This window comes from Scatophagus argus, chromosome 13 (genome assembly GCF_020382885.2).
Source record: "Scatophagus argus isolate fScaArg1 chromosome 13, fScaArg1.pri, whole genome shotgun sequence".
NCBI classification, from domain to species: domain Eukaryota; kingdom Metazoa; phylum Chordata; class Actinopteri; family Scatophagidae; genus Scatophagus; species Scatophagus argus.
In genome coordinates this window covers 22687379-22709578 of record NC_058505.1, presented here as the reverse complement: position 1 = coordinate 22709578, position 22200 = coordinate 22687379, and the positions used below count along the sequence as shown (strand labels likewise).

At 39.4% G+C, this 22200-nt stretch overlaps 1 protein-coding gene across 3 annotated transcripts in view; it reads left to right on the top strand.

Annotated features, from left to right (window-relative positions):
- The window catches only part of LOC124069356 (disks large-associated protein 1-like), a 114496-nt gene that overhangs the window by 79124 nt on the left and 13172 nt on the right, over nt 1-22200 (top strand). For all 3 annotated transcript variants that reach the window (XM_046408456.1, XM_046408455.1, XM_046408458.1), the window contains 5 exons: nt 12538-12662; nt 14481-14606; nt 14750-14908; nt 15239-15321; nt 20823-20868. In XM_046408456.1, the coding sequence (XP_046264412.1) occupies nt 12538-12662; nt 14481-14606; nt 14750-14908; nt 15239-15321; nt 20823-20868 (539 nt within the window). The remainder of the gene's footprint in view (nt 1-12537; nt 12663-14480; nt 14607-14749; nt 14909-15238; nt 15322-20822; nt 20869-22200) is intronic.

Below are 22200 nucleotides of genomic sequence, written 5' to 3'. Positions count from 1 at the left end.
TCTCATCTAATCTGAAGGCCATATGAGGTTTGGAGGTCTGTAGCAATTGACTCTGCAGATAGTTGGCGACCTCTGCACACCATGCACCTTAGCATCCACTGACCCCGCTCCGTCATTTTACGTGGCCTACCACTTCATGGCTGAGTTGCTGATTCCCAATTGCCTCCATTTTATATAATGCCACTCTCAGTTGACTGCGAAATGTTTAGTAGCGAGAAAATTTCACAGCTGGAGTTGTTGCACAGTTGGCATCCTATATAGTGTAAATGCTGTACAAAGGCTCATTGTTATTATTGTTATTGTCCACTTAAATATTAAAATCATCCACAATAATTACTTTATTTGTTTTAAGAACTAGACCTGATAGAAACTGAGAACTGAGGGAATTCTGAAGTTTGACAAAATAAAATTATATCATGATCTCTTATATATAGATTTATAGATACAGATTTACACTTTTAATTCTCCTGTTTGTTTGAACTGTGGTGTCATTGGTGTTAATCCTAATTAGAACTTCTCTTTTTGTATTTGGTGTAATTAATTTAGTTGGTCGGGGAACATACAGAGTTTCTTCCTCCTGTTCTTACCTTTCAGTTGTCATGGTTTTAGTTTATTAAGAATCTGAGTCAGATTCTTAGATATGAGAGCTGCTCCATCCAAATTGGGATGAATGCCATCTCTCCTAATCAGACCAGGTTTTCCCCAGAAAGTCTGCCAATTGTCTACAAAGCCTACATCATTTGCTGGACACCACCTCAACAGCCAGCGATTGAATGATGACATGCAGCTGTACATGTCATCACTGGTCGGATTGGGTAGGGGTCTAGAGAAAACAGTCTGACATAGTTTTTGTACACACTGATTCAACATTAATTTTAGTGACTTCTGACTGGTGCAGTTGGGTGTCAGTTCCGCCGACATGTTTACGCTTATCCTTAGCGAGTAGTTTTAAATACACCTGCTCACCTGCTCTGGTCCCAGGAATGCATCTGACTGTGGTCGCTGGTGTCGCTAAATTCACGTTTCTCACTACTATTTGACTATTTGAAACGTGAACAGTTTGGGGGTGAACCACGGGCTTTTGCTTAGGGCTATGCTTCCTTTGCACAGTTACTCAGCCTCCCTGATTTCCAGGCTGTTCAGGAGCTGCTGATGGTCAGCTAAATACTGTAGCTAATAATTTGCTTTCCGCAGTAGAGACAATTGATACAGTTCTATTAGATTAAAAATTTGTGTTTTTTTGTGACAAAATACCTTTTTTACCTTTTTATTATTTACATATTTGCTGTATACACATTTGCCAATTGGTTTTACGCATCATTAGTATTTTTTCTTTTCAATTCTGATACGTAATCAATACTATATTTGCAAAAAACAGAATAAAATTTGGGCGTTGTGGTCTAGAAGTAGGTGGAAATAATTTCATTTTAATATTTTAAATTTTTTTATTTTTTTAAGCACTTAGCTCCATTCACTCCCATTCATTGAGGACTATCTTTCAAGTGCCCCATAGGTGAATTGTAGCCAACTTTTGGTACAATGGATTTTAATAGGGAGTGGACAGGCTGTCTTTTGAAGGTCTGTGGTACCAGTCTCACTAAAGGAGGCAGAGGAATAGCTAAACATGAGACACATTGAGCAAGAGAGAGCAGGAAAGAGAGAGAGAGAGAGGAGTCAGCCCTGATCAGTCAGGTAAGGTTGCAGAAATTAACTGACGACTGCAAGATAAGTGAGAAAAACTGTAAGTGCGTGAGGCGAACAGATGTAGATTCAAAAGCACAAGGTGAAGTATTTATATAAAAATGAGCAACTTTTAACTGTGGAAAGATAAACTATGGAGCAACAAAGTATGCTTCTAGTACCACACACAGAGCAACAGAACAACAGAGCAGCAGGAAGTGATGTAGGACGCTTACCCTAGCATGTAGGTCAGTGAGTTAAGGCTAATGGTGTAGGTCCTTTTCTCTGAAGACCACATAGAAAATGTTATCATAAAAACCTTAAATGGCTTAGTTAAACAGCTGATTCCATGTCTACAGTGCATCAGCCAGAGTGCTGAGGTGTGCTGATAGGAAATTTGATGGAACTTACCGTACAATACAACATCATCCAGTTAAACACCATCTACATCACTTCTGGTTGCAGTTATGTGCATAACCACACACTGCTTTGCACAATGGAACCAAAATCTCACAAAGATAATCTTGTAAAAGCCAGGAAAGGGCTTCATACATGGTATTCTGATGAGAACATGCCAGAGTGGATGCCACAGGGGACTTACTGTGAGTTGGCTGTTTGGCATTAGGATAGTCTTTATTTTCACAGTGCTCAGCTGAGAATGACCTACATTTGCTGCTCCTCTGGGAATTCTTAGCCAGGATGATGCACAGACACACACATACACATGCAGATAAATACAAATGTGTATGTATACATTATTCAGTGATGCACACTCACATTCTTCTGCTGTCACACAGGACAGTAGATGGTTGGCTCCACTTTCACATGACTAAACATTGTGCTGATAAATACTGGTCTAATGCCCACTGAACTGAACTATCCACTCAGGCTTATTGTGCAGCTGAAATATCACCAACTTCAACAGCTTCATTTGGCATTTTTGTTGGCTCATCTACTTTATGGTATATTTGATCAAACATGATTCCTAAGCCGCAAAGCAAGGAAGCACAAGAGGAAACATGCTGTATCCCTGAAGAGATAATCCACCACGACGGAACAACAGTGTGGCATTTGTGTGTTTGTCTCATCTTCTCGTTGTTGCTACTGAGAGAAAATTTCATCGATCAACCAGCATTAGGCCTGCCCCAAAATCCTTTAGTGCTCATTACTGTCTCTTGGCGTGTTTTAGTTGTTTTCTTTAACGTGGCCAAATCCTGATTACTTTTATTAGTTTTGTGTTTTGCTTTTTGCTGTTTTTTGACCTTTTTGGCACTCCACTGGGGGGCCCCTTCAGCTTCAGCCACAGCTCTATTGTTTACACCAGGGATCAGGTGTTAGCTCTATGCGGCCCTGCTCTTCTCTACACGGAGAAACAAGAGATTTCTGCGGAAATACGGATTAGAAGGAGAGGCTGCAGAGCGGGACGAAAGATCCAGGAGAGAAAACTGAGGTACAGACCATATCTACCCTCTGTTATTATGGGAAATGTCCGTTCCCTCTCCAATAAGACTGACGAGCTCATGGCACTGATCTGGCTGCAGAAGGAGTACAGGGACTGCAGCCTTATGTGTTTTACTGAGACCTGGCTGAATGGACAGATAACGGACTCTGTGGTTTCCTTGGACGGATTTAAACTTGTGTGTGTTGACCTGAATCACCTGTAGAGTGCCAGGAGTGCTGTGAGAATCATGTTTTTTGACTTCTCAAGTGCATTCAACACAATTCAATCAGTGCTGCTGAGAGGGAAGCTGGAGAGAGCAGGTGTGGACGAACATTTGGCTGCTTGGATCATCGACTACCTCACCAACAGGCCACAGTATGTGAGACTGCGTAACTGTGTGTCTGAGGTGGTGGTCTGCAGCACGGGGGCCCTTTCCTCTTCACCCTTTACACTTCAGATTTCACCTACAACACCAGCAGATGTCACAGATGTCACCTCCAGAAGTTCTCTGACGACTCAGCCATTGTTGGCTGTGTGTCTGAGGGGAATGAGACGGAGTACAGGTCAGTCATCGTGGACTTTGTGGACTGGTGTGAGCACAACCACCTGTGCTTAAACACCAGTAAAATGAAGGAGATGGTGATGATGGTGACCAGTGAACATCCACAGCTCGGACACTGAGATGGTGGACAGTTTTAAGTACCCGAGTGTTCACCTCAACCATAAACTGGACTGGTCACATAACACCGATGCCCTGTACAAGAAGGGCCAAAGTCGCCTCCACCTTCTGAGGAGACTGAGTTCCTTTGGAGTGTGCAGACCCCTGGTACAGACATTTTATGACTCTGTGGTAACCTCTGCTAGATAGATAGATAGATACTTTACAGAAATTCACTATGCTGTGGTCTGTTGGGGACCGGGCAGCACGGACCGGGACAGGAAGAGACTGAACAAGCTGGTCAGGAGGGCCAGCTCTGTCCTGGGCTGCCCACTGGACTCTGTGGAGCAGGTGGGTGAGAGGAGGATGTTAGCCAAGCTGACATCCATCATGGACAACACCTCTCACCCTCTGCATCAGACAGTGGAGGCTCTGAGCAGCTCCTTCAGCGGCAGACTGCTACACCCTCAGTGTAGGAAGGAGCTACAGCAGGTCTTTCATTCCCGCTGCTGTTGGACTGTACAACTCAACAGTCTAGTCCTCATTTCCTCCCTATCCTTACAGAACTGTGCAACACTTACCCACAATCACCACCTTCCACCACTATGCTGATATGTATATAACCTGTATAGCGATATATTGTACAGTGTTTATTTTAAAACTGTTAATTTATAACTCTTTTTATTTTTGAAACTGCACACTTTTTGCTTTTTGCACTCTATTCTGTTCTTGGGAGTGAATTTTCCTGCTGTGGGATCAATAAAGTTCATCTTATCTCTTATCTTGCTATAGTATTTTCAGTTTCTGCTCCTTCATAGTTCTACTCTGCTTTAGTCACAAAGGAATGTTCTACTTTTTACTCCACTCCGTCATTTGACAGCTTAAATTACTCCTTTCAAAATTTGGGTAAATTCAATACAAAATATAATCAGCAAATAAAATTATGGTATTATTATCTTAGTTTTTTATTTACTCATCTATTATTACCCCAAAATATATAAAAGGGTGTGTTTAAAATGTGTTTATAATATGCATAAATAAATTAAAAATAGCCCCACATTTACCAGCTACAATATTAAAGTTAGAATTCAATAATATATAGTAATAAACTAAATACTTTTGGTACTTTTATTTTGATGCCAGTATTTTCATAGTTATTGCTTGGATAAAAGTTTAAATGTTTTTATTTGTGAAGCAGTTTTTTTACATTGTCGTATTGCTACTTTTATTAACGTAAATGATCTGAGTAGTTCTTTCACCACCGCCTGTGAAGTAGAAAGTATTCCTGTTGACTCTCAGCCTGTATCACTTAAACAGTTTGGAGGTGTCTTAAGAGTGACAAGAGATAGGATGTGTTTTCTTTAGAAACTATTTAATAATACCGTCTTAACCCAATCCTACCCTAAACTTAATCAGTGTTTTTTGTCACCTCAATTAATAATTTGGAATGTGAACACTGGTCTTTGATGTCCAGGTCCATGCATTGTTTAGGTGGGTGGTGTAGAAATCCGCATGATTCACATTCAGTTCAATTCAGTTTATTTATATAGCACCTTATACAATCAAAATTGACTCTAGATGCTTTACAGAAACCCAGAGCCTGAACCCCCGAGCAAACAGACAGTGGCAAGGAAAAACTCCCTTTTAACAGGAAGAAACCTTGAGCAGGACCCGGCTCACAAGGGAGAACCATCCTGCTGATAGTCTGACTGACAGAACCCACAAATGCTGCATTGTGAGCAGATGCTTAGTGTTATTCACTTCACTTGTCAGTGGTATTAATGTTGTGGCTAATCGGTGTGAATTCATCTTCATAATGGCTAACTTGACAAAACAGCTTAAACAAATTAGCACAGTAGGTGAAAGTAAGCTGTGCTGAAGGTGAATCCTCAGAACAAACGCAGCTGGGAAAAAGTTCCCACATGGGATTTTCTTCTGAGCACAAAACAGAAGAAATTGAACTGGATGGTTTTTCTTTGGTGTTGACAGTGAATTCCATCAGTACTGAATCAGTGGAGCCTATTTTATCATGCGTTTTAAAGAAAGGTTGTCCTGCTGATGTCCCTGACACGAGAGAACAGCTAAAGCACAATAATGTTTGTGGTTAATGAGAGTGAATGAATAAGGATCAGTAAGGGCTTGAACACCAAAAAGGAAAAAAATGGAGGATAGAAAATACATAGACGCACAAAGATTAGAGTCCACCATGGGGAAAGAAATAACTGAATACCAACGGGATTAAAAGAGTGAGAAAGGCAGAGTCGGAGGTTTCAGTAGTAAAATGCAACTTAAATGAGGTCAGTCAGAGTAGGTTGATGAGCCATGTAAGCCCAGTTAATCACCTCCTCTCTTTGTGCTTTCTCATATATCCAAATTTCCCATCAGCCCTCTCTATATTCACCATTCAGCTGATGTAGGCACACATGACATCAGCTATTTCTCCGTATTCATAGAAAGAAAAGAGATTAGCTTTCATGTAACAGACTCCTCCAGACTCAGAGTCCTTTTCGAAAAGCCTTCAGGATGATGTCTGATCTTTGCTAAATGTGACTCATACTGGCCCATGACCCTTTCATTCAGTCTTCATTGTGCAGTGTCAGATTAAGACAAAAAGGCCACAAGTATGTATAGTGTATAGTTTTGGAATGGATGTATAAAGTATATGTTTATAAAGGTGTTTGTATAATATCCATAGCCTCTTCTCTTAGTCAAATCTTGCATTCTGTATGTATTTTTGTCCAGCTCTGTCTCCTTAATGTCTTTATGTGTCCATAAATTACTTTGTCTATTGTGACTTTGTTGGATGTTAAATGATTGCGCCACTGACAATTAGTCCATATGGTTTTGAGCTAGCTATTCGTTCTGTATTTCTAGTTCATTGCGTATGTCCATTTTAGCATCAGAACTGCAAATGCAGCCCACTTCCCAAGTAAAAACATGGCTCGACAATAAGGACTCTGACATCATAGTAAAGATTCCAGTCTAGTCTGACCTAAGCAGGAGCTAACTTTGTGCAGAGTCACAGTTTCTCTGCCCGCTTTGACTGATTTAGAAATGTGTGTAGGAGATGAGGAAGACCCGAATTTCAGTTTTACGCTTTAACGCCGGCTCCTTGTGGCACTCAACGAACAACAGCTGGACATGTTATGGACATGAATATGAACCGAGATATTACTAGATTGTTGACATAGTTCACTTAGGTTTTCTTGTAAATACTTAGAAGCTCCGTGCTTCATGTCCAATCAGCTACCGGGAACAGAACTGCTTCCACAGACCTGTCTTTTAGTGTGTCTTCAGTTTTACTGCTGGCTAGTGGCAGCTACCTCCTCACAAACAGAGGTGGCAGAGCAGCTGACATTGACGTGACATTGATGCTAGTGGTCATGCAGGCTAGTTGAGCTGATGGATCTTAGCCAAGTATGAGATGAATGTATCTGAGGAGGGGAGAGGACAGGAAGCATACATTTTACTGATGTCTACTGTACAAGGTCATGTCTCACACTGGCAGAATCAAGCAAGTTAAAAAAAGAAAAAAAAAATCTTAATAATTAATAATGAGCCAAGTTCACTCCCCCTTGTAGAGGAGTCAGGCAAATGTTTACACAGACAGTTGAAGGTTTGAGAGAAAATAAGAAATAGGAAGTGATGCTTTAAGTATCCAAGCACAAGGAAATAAGGAGGTGGGGAGGAGCTGTGCTGCTACTGAGAGCTGAGAAAACTACCGCTAGTTCAGAGACCAGGTCCCGCATAGTTAACTCTGTCCACACAGTATTGTTTCATGAAGCCAAACTGAAGCATGTTTTCATTTCAGATAGGATTATTTGACCTGCGTTGATGAACATTTAGAACTTTTAAGATGAAGCTGAGCTGTGTCACTCGGTGCATATATGCCAAGATTTTGACCTCAGGATTTCCACTGACTGCCCACTTTGGCCTGAGAGCGAGAGGTGTTGTTCCGGTTTAAGATGGTGTGTTTTACATCAGTCTGCATCGCTGCTGATGCTGTTCAAGATTATTGCCGTGAAAAGGAAGCTGAGTTTGAGAGCTGTAGGTCACAGTTCCAACGCTCACCTATGATTAGGGCTGGTAGGTAACAGATTACATGTCATCAGGATTATGTAATCAGATTACACAATTAAGTAACTATAATCATCTCAGATTGTATTTGAAAAATATTAGTAATAATATCATAGTCACATTGTCAACAATTACTTGCTGGCATTTTTGGTAAAAAAAATATAAGATAAAATATTATTTGAGATTTTACTCTTCTCAGGTTGCCAGTTTTGTTAACGGTGACTTAATTTGTTTTTTAATGATGATAATGGAGATTTAATTACGTTTCGTGTACACTGAAAATGATAAATAACCTATTTGAGGTTTGTCTTCCATGTGACCTTAAAAAACAATAGCAACAAAAACACAACAGCTTCCCACTAAACCTGTAGTTTGTACTTCATTTGATGTTGAAATAATCCAAACATGTACCACGTGCCACGCTGTACTTTTCCTATTTCTCTACTGACACTGCTAAACTCCCAACAGCAGGACTTGAAGCATCAGAGTGACAATTTACTGTTTGGTAACACTTTGTGAATGAAATTTTCCCCCAGAATGCAATAAAACAGACAGCCTTACTGCATATGGCTATACATAGATAGCCTTATATATTTTAAGGTAAATTATTTAAATGATTTCTCAGAAATCCACACTTCCCAATGAACAGGTGACATTCATCAGGCTGAAACAAAAGATTTACAACACAGTTAAGAGAGTTTAGAGAACCTGACTTGGACTTGCCAAATGTGTGATTTGGCATAAGAATAAAAATGTTATTGAACATGAACACCATTCTTTGATTTTCAACAGACAGTTTTCATATAAACGATCAAAACTGATCCAGCAGAACTATGCAGTCTACTTCCTTGTCTAAACCTGGTGCCTATATTACCCACAATGTGGCTCAACTGCTGAGAATTTGATCAGATATAACAGCTAATGAATCCTGGAGACTCGAGTGAAAATGAAGTATAGTAGGTGCAGACTCACTGTGGCACGGAGGCACTGACGCTGTCTTAAGCTACATCACTTGAGAATATTTATCAGAATTCACACAGCTCCTTCTGGAGACGCTCGAGGCTTTTACTTCATTCACATGTGTAGCATTACTCCCCAACAACTGGAAACACCTGCTAATGTGACAGACTGTGTAATTTCAGATTGCAAAACAAATCAGAGCCTGTCTTTTAACATACCCTGAAGCAGCCAAGCAGTTTCCACGTATAACATATAAATATATCAGTGAAAAGAGCTGACCAGAGTAAGAGGCTAAAGATCCCTGTTTCAAAAGAGGCCCCTGTGAAGCTTTTGCGTACTGCTGATACATCAAAACCCAGTGATGAGCTGTCCTGACCCTGTCAAAAAGCATCCTGGACATTCTGCTGAAACACTTAAATTACAACATGCCAGCTCTGTGAAAGACTGTTTTAACAGACAGGGAGAATGAGGAAGAAGGCTCCCTCCCTGCAAATGTAAAAGGTTAAAAAAGCTGCTTCTATGAGGATTAGCCTCATATTTCACATTTAGCCCTTCAGGCACCCCTATAGCCAACACCCATAGTTTGTTTCTAAGTCTAAGTACTTCAGAGAGAGATGAGATGAAGGAGGCTGAAGAAATATGTACAGTGTGGGTTTTCTCCGGGTACTCCGGCTTCCTCCCACAATACCAAAAAACATGCACATTAGGTTAATTGGCTACTCTACGTTGCGTGTGAGAGTGTGTGGTTGTTTCTCTTTGTGTGTTGGCCCTGCGATTGACTGGCGACCAGTCCAGGGTGTACCCTGCCTCTTGCCCGTAGGCAGATGGATGGATGGATGGATGGAGTCTAGATAGACATGGATGTAAATTGCTGCTTGACTGATGCACAGAGGCATATAGCTGTAAGACATGAATTCTAGGTTTTTTGTTATTTTTAGCTTTTTTAATTTCATGAATTGACATGGATTGTAGGCGGCACGGTGGTGCAGTGGTTAGCACTGTCGCCTCATAGCAAGAGGGTTCCAGGTTCGAATCCCGGTCTGGGCCCTTCTGTGTGGAGTTTGCATGTTCTCCCTGTGCCTGCGTGGGTTTTCTCCGGGTTCTCCGGCTTCCTCCCACAATACCAAAAACATGCACATTAGGTTAATTGGCTACTCTAAATTGCCCCTAGGTGTGAGTGTGAGAGTGTGTGGTTGTCTGTCTTTGTGTGTTGGCCCTGCGATTGACTGGCGACCAGTCCAGGGTGAACCCCGCCTCTCGCCCGTAGTCAGCTGGGATAGGCTCCAGCTCCCCCGCGACCCTGACGGATAAGCGGTATAGAAAATGGATGGATGGACATGGATTGTAGGATTGCTCTGTAGATGGTGATATCAGTGATGTCAAGGAGGTGAGGAGCTCAAAGGATACTAAAAGACAACACCCACCTCAGCCACAGTCTCTTCACCCTGCTTCCCTCTGTCAAGTGATACAGAAGTACCGGCATCCATGTGTTGTACTACAGACTGTTGAGCAGTTTCTTTTCTCAGGTTTTGAGACTCTTCAGCTCATCCTTAACAATATAGATAAATATAATTTTTTTTTTGTTCCATGTGAAGCATAAATGGGCTGCCATTGTACCCTGAGTTTTAACTTTGCTTTATCTCAGTAGGGATTGTTAAAGGGTTAATATGTGTGTGTAGTGTGTGCGCATGCACACACTACACAGTAGTGTTTTACTTTGAAAAGTGGCTGTGTATTGTTTTTCTCACTTTTTTCTTCCCGGCTGTGCATTGATATTTAGATATATCAACAGCTACATGCATAACTAACAAGTTGGTTTATATTCCCCTTTGGCTGCATGTTATTTATGAGTACACCAGCATGAATGTCATTTCATGCCTATTTTTGGATTTTTTTGGAGCCACTGCAGACAATCAGACAATCCCAAAATGTATAAAATGAAATAGCTGTGTTCCGATCCAGCATGGCATAAGAAAGAAATGGATATTCTGTAGGTGGTGTGCATGCATAGTGACAGCCCCACCAGTGGGCCTGCGAAGGACAGATGCAGTAGTCCAAAAAGGCTTCATCCACACTACAAAATGGATTACAGTTCAGTGAGTGAGGGCAGTTCTCATGAATTTAACATTTTTCTTCTTCCTAATCTCTTCTACTGCGATATGGAAATTGACGATCAATTGAAGTAAATTAAATTCTAAGCCGTTTATTGAAATTAAATTCAGACTTTGGCAGAATTGCAGAAGAAATTGGCAGAAAAAAAGAAAGTAGGACAGAGGGATATCAGCGTGTTATCCTGTTTGTATTTACAGCAAACAAGAAAAGAGAAAGACACAAAAAAGAGGCAAGGTGTCACCGTATACCGGCATTGACATAGTATTTTAAAAATTAAATATTGATATCATGTAATTAGTACCCATATAATGAGTGTGAATAATCCAGCGTAGATGTTAGACGTTGTGATCTTTATCTGTTTACCTTTTCATTATTCATTGAACATTTAGCTGTTCTTTCTGCACACTTTCGTACAGTTATGCTCCTGACTCTCTTACTTCCCTAATCTTGTATTTGAATGTAATTCATTTTCCAAAAGAGAGACAAAACGAACAATAAAAAAAAAAAGTTAAAGAATGACATAACTTTTCAAAAAAACTGTATATCCTAATACAGTTACTGACACTAAATAGCCATGAACTAGAGATGTTTCAGTAATCTTTGGGGAAGTTATGGCAGCACTTAAAGTCGGCTTTTTGAGTTCTGATGAGTGAAATCACGAGCAGGAGACATTAACAGTGTTGTGGAGGTCAGAAGACTTCTTGACTTCTATCCTTGTCTTGCTCTATCTTGAGTAACAGTTTATGAAAATGTAACCTAATGCTGGATCAACAAGTCCGTCAACTAAAACATCTTAACATTTTATTTACATTGCCATTCAAAATGACCTGTGTGAGAGTTCTCCAATCTTACAACCTACAACTGGGGAGCCATCATGACTATTTCTCACAAAAATCAGTTTTAACATTTAGAGCTCATTCAGTCTGCAAACAACAATGCTGAGCTCTGCTTTCAGAAATGTAATCCTCAGCCTCTCTCTGTACAAGCTTGTATGTAAATGTTGAATGTCTTAAAGGTGTCGATGTTTGTTATTGTTGTTTATCTTAGGTTTAAGAGCTGGGGGACGGTGTGTGCCAAACTGATAAGATTTTTTCCAGAGCATCACATCACTAAACTAAAATGTACAGTATTTTTATTAGTATTGCTGCAATTAATGGTTAAAACATGACGCGTGTCCTGACTGAAATAAAGAACTACTGTGTTTGGTACATGAGAGGACAACACAGATGGAGTGTTAATCAGCTCCCCATTGTGTTGCGATGTATTGTCTGAAATGATGTTGTATCTCACACAGTAATGGTCCAAATGGTCCAGGGTCATTGTCTGCCTCCATCTTTTGATAATGTCTGCCTGAAATGGAATGTGACTGCAAGTGAGAACAAACTAAGAAATAAATGTTTGTGACTGGACTCATATATTCTGTATACAAGATTCCAACTAACTGAATGTCATTGCAGTTCATGTGCAGTTTACATAGTTTGCACCTTGGGAAAAATGAAACTCTTGAAAAATGCTGATCTCATAGAGGTACTTTAGCTATTCATGTCATTCAGTATAACATCATACCATATCTTATTTCCTCTCCTTCTCAATTTGTCATTCTTTACAGTTTCATCTTGCATCACCACCTATAAGAAAACTCCTCCACCAGTGCCACCCCGGACCTCCACCTGCTCCACAGCCTCCAAGCCCTACATTTCCATCACAGCACAGAGCAGCACAGAGTCTGCACAGGTAGTGCACAAAAAATATGCACCATTTTAATCTGGCCCTCTTGTAGTTACAAAACCCCAGAACATCCTTCTGTGAAATAATGCACGTTATGTGTATTGTGAACTACCCTAACGGCTTATTCACTCATAGAACATACTGAAGCACACATTCAGAAATGTAGGATTCCTTTTGTAATTTACATCTGAACAGGAAAGAGAAACACAACCTCAGTTCTTGAGGTGCAGACACCTGTACCAAAGTGCATGTCCTTGTCTCAGAAAACTTGCCCAAGGAAACCCAAAAACTACAATGTTAGATTATAGGTATTACAAAATAACAAGACAGGTATTGACAGATTTCCTGCAACACAGCCAGACTGGCATCAAGCACAGCTTCAGTAACAGGTCTGTGTAATGACAGGGAATACAGTACCATTTTTTTTTTGTTTTTGTTTTTTGTTTTTTTGTTGCCAGAATTGGCATCTTGCATTCCTGGTCTAATTTTACTCTTTGCAACACAGAAATCAAAACTCCAAACAGTACTACAAATTGTTGAGGTCAAATAAATTACTTATGATGCCGTTATAAACTTTGTATAACATTTGTACCTTTGTAGCTGAGGTCAAGAAAAATATTCATGGATACATATAGTTAAATATAACACTTAAAACTAAATAATTTTTTCAAACTTGCAACAGACAAGGTTTTAATTAACATATGGTATAATTATGAGATAAATGTTGTATGTGAAGGGTTTCAGTTCCAGGTTTTGTTGGCGTTTAGTCAGTCTTTTGCACACCCCTTCAAATGAAGTGTTTCCCATTGTCCTAGCTGCCATTCCTGCCCCGACATTTTTACAACAGCACCTGCACTGCTCTTTGAATCAGATTGTGGGTTGCCAAGTTGTGGTGATAGAAATTCAGTGTAGTGTGTTGACTGGGTGTAGATCATAATTTAAATTGCAACTCCAGTCATGTGAGATGATGTAATTATGGTTCCGTGGATGAGGATCATTCATTATAAACTTGGAAAGTGTAATTCACATGAGAAACAACAAAATGGGAGCATGCTTGGAAATTAGCTTAAAATATGAAACCTTGAAAAAATTGGAGTGTTGGCAGGTATGCCCATTGTTGTAATATAGCATTTGGGGTGGGGAATGTCTGAGCATTGCAACGAAGTAGATGCTAATTCAATTCAATTTCAATTTCAATTTATTTATGTAGCCTTATACAATCAAAATTGACTCTAGATGCTTTACAGAGACCCAGAGCCTGAACCCCCGAGCAAGCAGACAGTGGCAAGGAAAAACTCCCTTTTAACAGGAAGAAACCTTGAGCAGGACCCGACTCACAAGGGAGAACCATCCTGCTGATAGTCAGCTGGGTGAAGGAGGGAAAGAAGAGGTAGACAGGACAGAGAGGATGAAAGAGAGAGAGAGAGAGAGAGAAACATACATGCAATAAACATCATAAATTACAAAGGACAAACATAACAGGTTGTTATAATTAGAATTCTGAAGACTATGTATTGTATGTATGCTAATAAAGATGTACTCAAGAATTCTTGGCCAACAAATGCTACAAATAGCAAGTCAGTTACAATGGGCTATTTGCCATTGTTGAGGTTTCATACCCCAACTACGATGCATGAAGAACACAACAATAATATTATCAGCTCTTGCTCTGGATAAGGGGGCCTGCATCAGTCATGGACTAGCAATGATTTCCTTTGTCTTCACCTAAAATTGTAAATTTCATAAATTATGCTATGTGATGTTAATTATCTTAATAACATCTTATCTTGAAATCAATGTTTGATGTTTTATAAAACTAACCAGGATGCATACATGGAAGAGGAGGGACCCAGAGGTGATATGACCATCCAGTCAGGGCTCAGTAACTCAACAGAAAGCATTGACAGCATGAAGGCCTTGACAGCTGCCATAGAAGCTGCTAATGCACAGGTTAGTGCTTTTGTATTTGATTTGTATTTTTTTTTTTTTTATTTGTGAGGGATAATATTTATGAAATTTTTTTTAAAACTATTTTGTGTTGCTTTTTCGAATATTGTATTCATAATGAATCTGTCCTCATAATTCCTTTGTAGGTCCACGGACCAGCCAGTCAACATGTCAGTAACAGCACCATGGCAGTGAACACCCCCAACCCCTCAGTCTTGAGCAGGAGGCCAGTTGTTGAAGACCACCAGGATGAATACAGGAAAGAAGCACTCAGGAAGGGCAAATGTCTCTCCATAGGCATCCAGGTATTTATGGATAGCAATGGAGGTGGAGTGATACAGAGGAGACGACCAGAAGAAATGATGGACTACAGTTATTTAGGCATTATGTACAGCCTGTATATCTGTGTTTGATTCATCACTATCTACAAGTCACTGTAACATCGCTAAATTAAGAATAGACTGACAGATAATAGATACAGTAAGACCCGGTGTTTAATCAGTACTGTTCTTGTGGTGTAGCTTTTTAATTATTTTCTTGTGAACTGCATACAAAACATATTTCTTTAAAATGCTGTGTTTCAATTTTATTATTGATCATAATTATTATGTATTTATGTTGTGTGTCTCATATAGGTGGATGGACCAGAGGAGATTCCAGATCTTGAGGACCCATCCAAGTTCACTTCTGTAGGAGTGCAAGTGGAGGATGACAGAGGGTCAGTTACATATTTTTCTTTAGTCTCAATTGTTTCTCCTTTGTTGATCCTTTCCTTCGTCTATACTTGACCATTTTAATATCTATAATATACAAGGCAGGATAACTTCAGAGCAAGCAAGTAAATTACATTCATCTCTATGAATATAGTCTGTCTTAAAACAATTTTCAGACGCCCATATGAACACTGAAATACGTTGTGCTCACCGTAATTTTTCTTCCTGTTAATAATGGCCATTAAATGATTCCAGTGTAAGTGATGAGGACAAAGTGCGCAAGAATCCACAATCCAAAAAAGGCATTTAGCTTTTTAAAATTATTTAAAGTCACTTCCCTTGCTCTAAACAAATATTCATTATAATAGGTGAAAACAAACATTAGCCAAATATCCACTTTTCCACCTTTATCTAACTTATTTTGTCCTGCGTCCATACAATTCCAACAACTGCTAGATAGCACATCTAAAAAAATACTATCCTTGCAGCAAATAGATCTTAAGATTGAGTGGTGTCTGAACTGCCCGTAAATTAATGTGGTGAATAATGTCAGCAGAACTACACTGTACTGCCAACTCGTTCAAGGTGTTTCTTTGATCAATCCGTGTCTCTAGCATCAAGATGACTATAAATAGAAATAACAACAACAACAACTATCTATCTATCTATCTAACTATCTATCTATCTATCTGCTACTACCACTGCTACTGTGAATGTCAATTCAATTCTGTTTATTTATTATCTCACAACACTTTTCAATTAGAGCAGGTCTAGACAATACTCTTTAATTAAATTTTGCAATGCAGACACAACATTCCCTTATGAGCAAGCACTTGGCAGCTAGGGATAATAGGTACTATCAACTCTTTAAGATATGATCGTGCCTGGTCAATCAGGGAATAATTTTAAACTCTATCCTGCACAACCAATGCAGAGAAGCCAGTGCAGGAGAAATACCCATCACCGATGGGTAGCATAAGTAGCATTAAGTGTTCCAATCTGTGAAATAAGATGGAATGGTCAGTGGTGTCAAATACAGCTCTAAGGTCTAACAGTACAAGGACAGAGATAAGTCCCTCGCCTGATGCAAGTAGAAGGTCATTTGTGACTTTAACCAATGAAAATTCTCAAATAAACTATTACTGTTTAGGAAGTCATCTAACTGATTGGCGACTGATCTTGGAGAGAAATAGAAGATTAGGTATCGGTCTATAGTTGCTTAAAACCTCTGGGTCAAGTGTGTTCTTTTCACTGAGAGGTTTGACTACAGCTACTTTAAAGGACTGGGGTACAGAGCCTGTTATTAGGGATCTAATAGACAGGTGCTAAGTAAGGGTAAAACTTCTTTGAGCAGCTTAGTTGGGATGGGGTCTAAGACACATTTTGTTGGTTTAGATGAACCAACAAAAGCTGATGAGGGTCAATGGGAGAAAAGCAGTCAAGCTGAACAGAAACCTGGGGTTATTCTTGTTATCTTCAATTAATTTTGAGTAACAGGTTGCTCTGGCAGTCCGTAGGGCCTTCCTACATGATCTAAAGCTGTCTTGCCAGATTGAAGTAAATGATAATAGAATAAGTTTAAATTTAGCCACAGCACTATCAGACAGGTATCTAGTGTAGGAGTTTTTTCTTGGTGGTATGAAGTCAAGTAATACAATTTCAAAAGTTATTAAGTAATGGTCACATGGAAGAGGAATTTGTGGAAAGACTATTAAATGTTCTACTTCAATGCCGCATGTCAAAACATGGTCAAGAGCGATTAAAACAGTGAGTGGGTTTATGCACACACTGACAGAAGCTGAGTGAATCTAATAGCGAGATAAATGCTGTACAAGGGCTATCTTCATCATTGTCCACATGGATATTGAAATCACCCATAATAATTACTTTATTTCTTTTAAGGACTAGACTCGACAGAGTAGAACTCAATAGATTGTGTCATGGGTCCTGGACGTTGGAATTGTCCTTTCAGTGGCATTCAGTGAATCTTTGGGTTGCACCAAGGATTCATCTTGTTTTCAGTAGATCCACCGTCTAACTAAGAGATAACTCTACAGACCGTCTGCTTACCGTCACTCTGCATGAATGAATAAACATAAATAGTGATTACATTGCAGTAGCTGTCAAATGTGGAGTGTCCAAGGTAATAAGGGATAAAACCTACATGCAGACAACTGGCATAGGTTCACACAATTCACAAATTTCAAAACCAAGGGTACAAAGGCATGCTGAAGAATGAGGCAGGCAAGTGTCAAAACTGGGAAAGCAGTCCAAAACAGGCAAGGAAATCGACGGCACATCACATGCGTGAATTGCCACTTTGTTCGCAAGTAAGGCTTGTCCACCTGAGGATTTGAACCCTGGTCCTTGATGCTCGTCCTGTATTCACAGAGAAGGTGACTTTTTATTGACGTCTCTACTAGGAAGAGAAGGCTTTCCACCATCTCACAAGTTTAATGCACCATATGTGCAAAATGGGTATTTTTGTCTTTAAAAGTTTAAATTTTAAAGGTCAATATGTTTATGTCTGTGGACTCTGCGGACAGTTTGACCTATAGGAACACCATTCAAAGCATGTGGTATCTAGTATCAAAAGAATGTCAGTATCAGTTTTTACATCATATATAGATATAGACGATAATTGATTTAGCATGTTTTGAAAAATACACAGTGACAGATGTTTAATTGATTACAGATTGCAGATTATGTTTCATCTAAGTCATGACTCTTTTTGTAAACCGAATTTTGAAAGAATCCATGCAGCTGATTACATGATATAAACGTAATGCATTAATAGTGCCCCTGAGTGGCAGAATATTCTAGAACTGCTCACCAAAGATTGAGGCTAGCATCTGAACATGTGCATTAAGTTTGATTACAATAGCTTAAGCAATTTTTATTTATGAGCATAAATGTAAAATTGCATATTTTTGAATGAATGAAATGAATGAAAAATTAGAGTCAAAGGTTTTCACATAGGAACTCATGCCATAAGTCAAAAAATACATTTTTGTTATGTTTTCAGGAATAAAATGTTCCTCAAATGAGGGGTTATGAATGATGTGTATATAACACACACACACACCCACATACACACATTGCATTGGCTATAAACCCAGCTTTACACTAACCTATAAATCCTGAAATAAAGTTGGGATGATGACATGTTCATTTTTCTTCATACTTTGATTTGAGAATTGAATTGATTTGGAATTCTAGCAGTGTGTTTTCTGGCTGCTGTGTCATTTTTTCTCCCTCTGGCCACAAACAACCACCCACACACTCATCTGCGAAGGTTATCCTCAGCTATAAACTGTAATAACTGTGGCTGAGAACCAGTTTCCCTAACTCCTGGACTCACTGTAGTTTTCTTCAGACCTCTGTCTGTTCAAACTTCAAATGTAAGAAAACAAATTACATAAGATGGGATAAAATTGATGGAACAGTGTCCATGAATTGCAGTGACATTTATTACGTTAATGCCCTCCACTGACTCTAAACTCAGTCCAAAGAGAAAAGGAAAGCTGTGACACCAGTGCTTCTGAAACCAAAACTCTGCATCTTAACTTTGAACGATAATGTAAATAAAACTACCCATTTACTGATTTTCTACTCTTTATTTGAGTCTTCTCGCAAATTAAGGTGGCCCAGACATCCTCCTCCTAAACCATGACCACAGCTCATGACTGTGGGGAATGACTGGTAGTTTGTTGGGCACATCTATTTGATGTCTGGACCAGTAGCCCTGCAGTGGGCTCCATCTTTACATAATGTTGAGTTTTTGTTGAATGTGTTTAAGTGTACAGTCCAATCTTTTGTGTAGCTAATTCACATTAAAGGTGGTAGAAAAAAATAATCACAGCTTACAGCTTCCAAGTTGATCATGGGGTTGAATCAACACCTCTAAGGAAAAGTTTCAGATTGATTGACTGTTGCAGCCTTCATGAAAGGAGGATTTATTGCAAAGTTGTTGCATTAAATTGCAATGATTTTAACCATGTTGACCTGATAAGGTCATGCATGTGTGAATCAGCACCAAAATAAATCTTTCGTTGTGTCAGTGTTCAAGCTTCAAATGTCATGACAATATACAATGAAAATGCTTTTGTTACTGTATTTGTGAAACAGCTACACATATGTGTGCCACAAGGCTTAAGAACATTTGGACTGGAAGTACTACGGTTGTTGGTTGAGTATATATATAATCTTTTATTTAAGAAAACATAAGTTGGGCCTATTCATTGCTGCATAATATTACAACTATACCAGCCAGTGGTACCTTGAGAATAGCTACCACTAGCTACCACCTGTGTGTAAAATCAACAGGTGGGAGTGGAATTAGATCATCCATTTGTTGTGCACAGGTAGGGGCAGATTTGGTTATGAGCAGATTATTAATGATTATCAGTCAGTTTTCAAGGACCAGTCTTGTAAGTCCTCATCAACTTCATCGTTCCACTTGTAAATAACCCTGGATATCATTATTTCCTGTTTGAGTTTGTGCCTTTATGCAGGCGACAGTCGGAGTCAGTAGTGGTCACAGTAAGAGTAACAGTAGTGGTCTGCTTGTTGGAAAGCAGAGTGGGGGAGGTATTTGTAGCAGTCTCTCAATCTCTCCGCTGATGGGAAGTGATATGTTGATTGTATTTCAAGAGAGTTTTCATTATGTTAGATCTCTTAAAGACTCCCAAAATGCTGAGCAAAACTTCTGGTTGTGAGTTCTCCAGTCAATTTGCAATCCTGTACAGCTCAACCAGGGCTAGAGATTTATCAGCCTGTGGGGATACATAAACATCTGTGAGGAGGACAAACTTTGATGGTCAGCAGCTCTGACGAGCAGTGAGTTATTAAGATACAGTCATCTGTACGCCACCCCCTGATTTGCCTGAGTCCTTTGAGTGGCAACACAGTTGAGCATACTGGGCTCCAGCCAAGTTTCAGTGAACATTTGAACACGGTAGCACCTAATATCTCGTTGATGTTCAGTCTGTTTGTGGACCACAAACCTTTATTTTCCAGGCACTGAACATTTGTTAGCAGAATGTTGCTCCTCCTCCGATGTGCAAACAAACTAAGGACCCACAGGAGTATGTTCACCATGGTATCAAAAGTCAGCTTAAAGACCAAACTGACTGATAATTGTATCTTCACAGTGTGCAAAAGTGCTATGCTGTATGGGTGAAAGAGCCATGTGCAATAAAATAAATAGATACAAAGGTATTGAGGTTGCCACCGCAACAAGCACACATGAGCCCCTAGCAGCCACATTCACATTAAAGGCTTTGAACATGACCTACTAAGTCCTTCCTATGTCCTTTACCTTTCCCGCTACGTAGGAAGTACCTGAAGATGGTTGTATTATACTATTCATCATCATTAGTCATCATCACAAAAATATGAACATTTGACAAACAAATACTCCAATTTTGTTTCTTGAAATCATTGCATGGAAGCAAAGATAGAAAAACCTTGGTGTTTAGTTTTTACTGTTTGTCCCTCTCTTCAGGTATCGTCGGTTCCAGCGCTCCAACAGTGTGACAGCAGCTGTACAGGTAATTTTCCACGACTGATGTTATCAAGTTACTGAAGCACCTCATCCAAAGCGCCTATGCTTTTTCTGTTTGTTTGTACAATGTTTATTAATATTAAAAAAAATACCTCAAAAGAAATTTTTAGTGAAATTATCATTTTTTGTGAATTGATCTAAAGAAAGAACCAGTAGCCAATCATACATTTGACAACATTATCTACTGCAGTATTGTGCAGCTTTGGCATAAGTGTGTAGTGTAAAATGTCATTGCAATATGTAGTCTTATGAATGCTGCATGGGTCCTTTCATATTATTTAACGTTTGAAGAATAAGAATATTTTATTGAAGTTCTTGAGAGTAGATGACCCTTTCCTTTTAAGCTTTACATGTTGCCCTCATTGTGGTAATTCTTCTGTTTTCTGTAAGAACAAGAATGTCCCTTCAGGGATAAATAAAAGGAATTCTGAAATTACCTTGAAACAGCATTTAACTCCCTACTGAACTCAGTGCTGGACACATTTTCATTGGAAAGCTTTCCCTGTGTTCAAGAAGCTGTGGTGAGAGGGGTGCCCAATTTTGGACTAAATTCTTGGCTGTCAGTCCTTGTGACATCACATCATTGTCAAAAGCTACCAATGCAATCAAAATCTGTGTTGAGCAGGACCAATGAATATCATCTCTGTTTTGGATTTAGAGTAGAAAGTTATATGACATTAAGTTTGTCACAGCATTCAAGCAAGCTTTTTCTAATGTCAGCATGATCACCATGCCAAATTGGACTTCAATCACTTTCTAAATCCATAGACAGCTTTGCAGCTATAGTGATTTTGGAGTGTTTCTATGGGAATTTTTGCCCATTCATACAGTAGAGCAGGTCAGGCACTGATGTTGGATGAAAAAGCCTGGCTAGCAATATCTAGTCAGTTCTTCCACACCAAACTCATTCAACCATGTCTGTATGGACTTTGCTTTGTGCACTGGGGCACAGTCATACTAGAATAGAAAAGGGCCTTCCCCGAACTGTTTCCACAAAGTTGGAAGCATAACATTGCCCAAAATGTCTTGTTATGCTGAGGCATAAAGATTTCCCTTCAATGGAAGCAAGGCCCCATCCCTTGAAAAACAGCCCCATAAAGAAGTCTGTCTGGATACTTTTGTCTATATAGTGCACATGCATATACAGCAGTGTTGCACAACCTGACCAGGGCAGATTCTCTTCCTTGATTCAATTGAATGCATTCAATTAGTAGTAATATAATTTGGAAGCAAATAGACCTCTGGTAGTACATAGAACAGACCCGAACCACAAAACAATAATTTGCTCATTTGTTTTGTTATTGAAATTTATTATTCT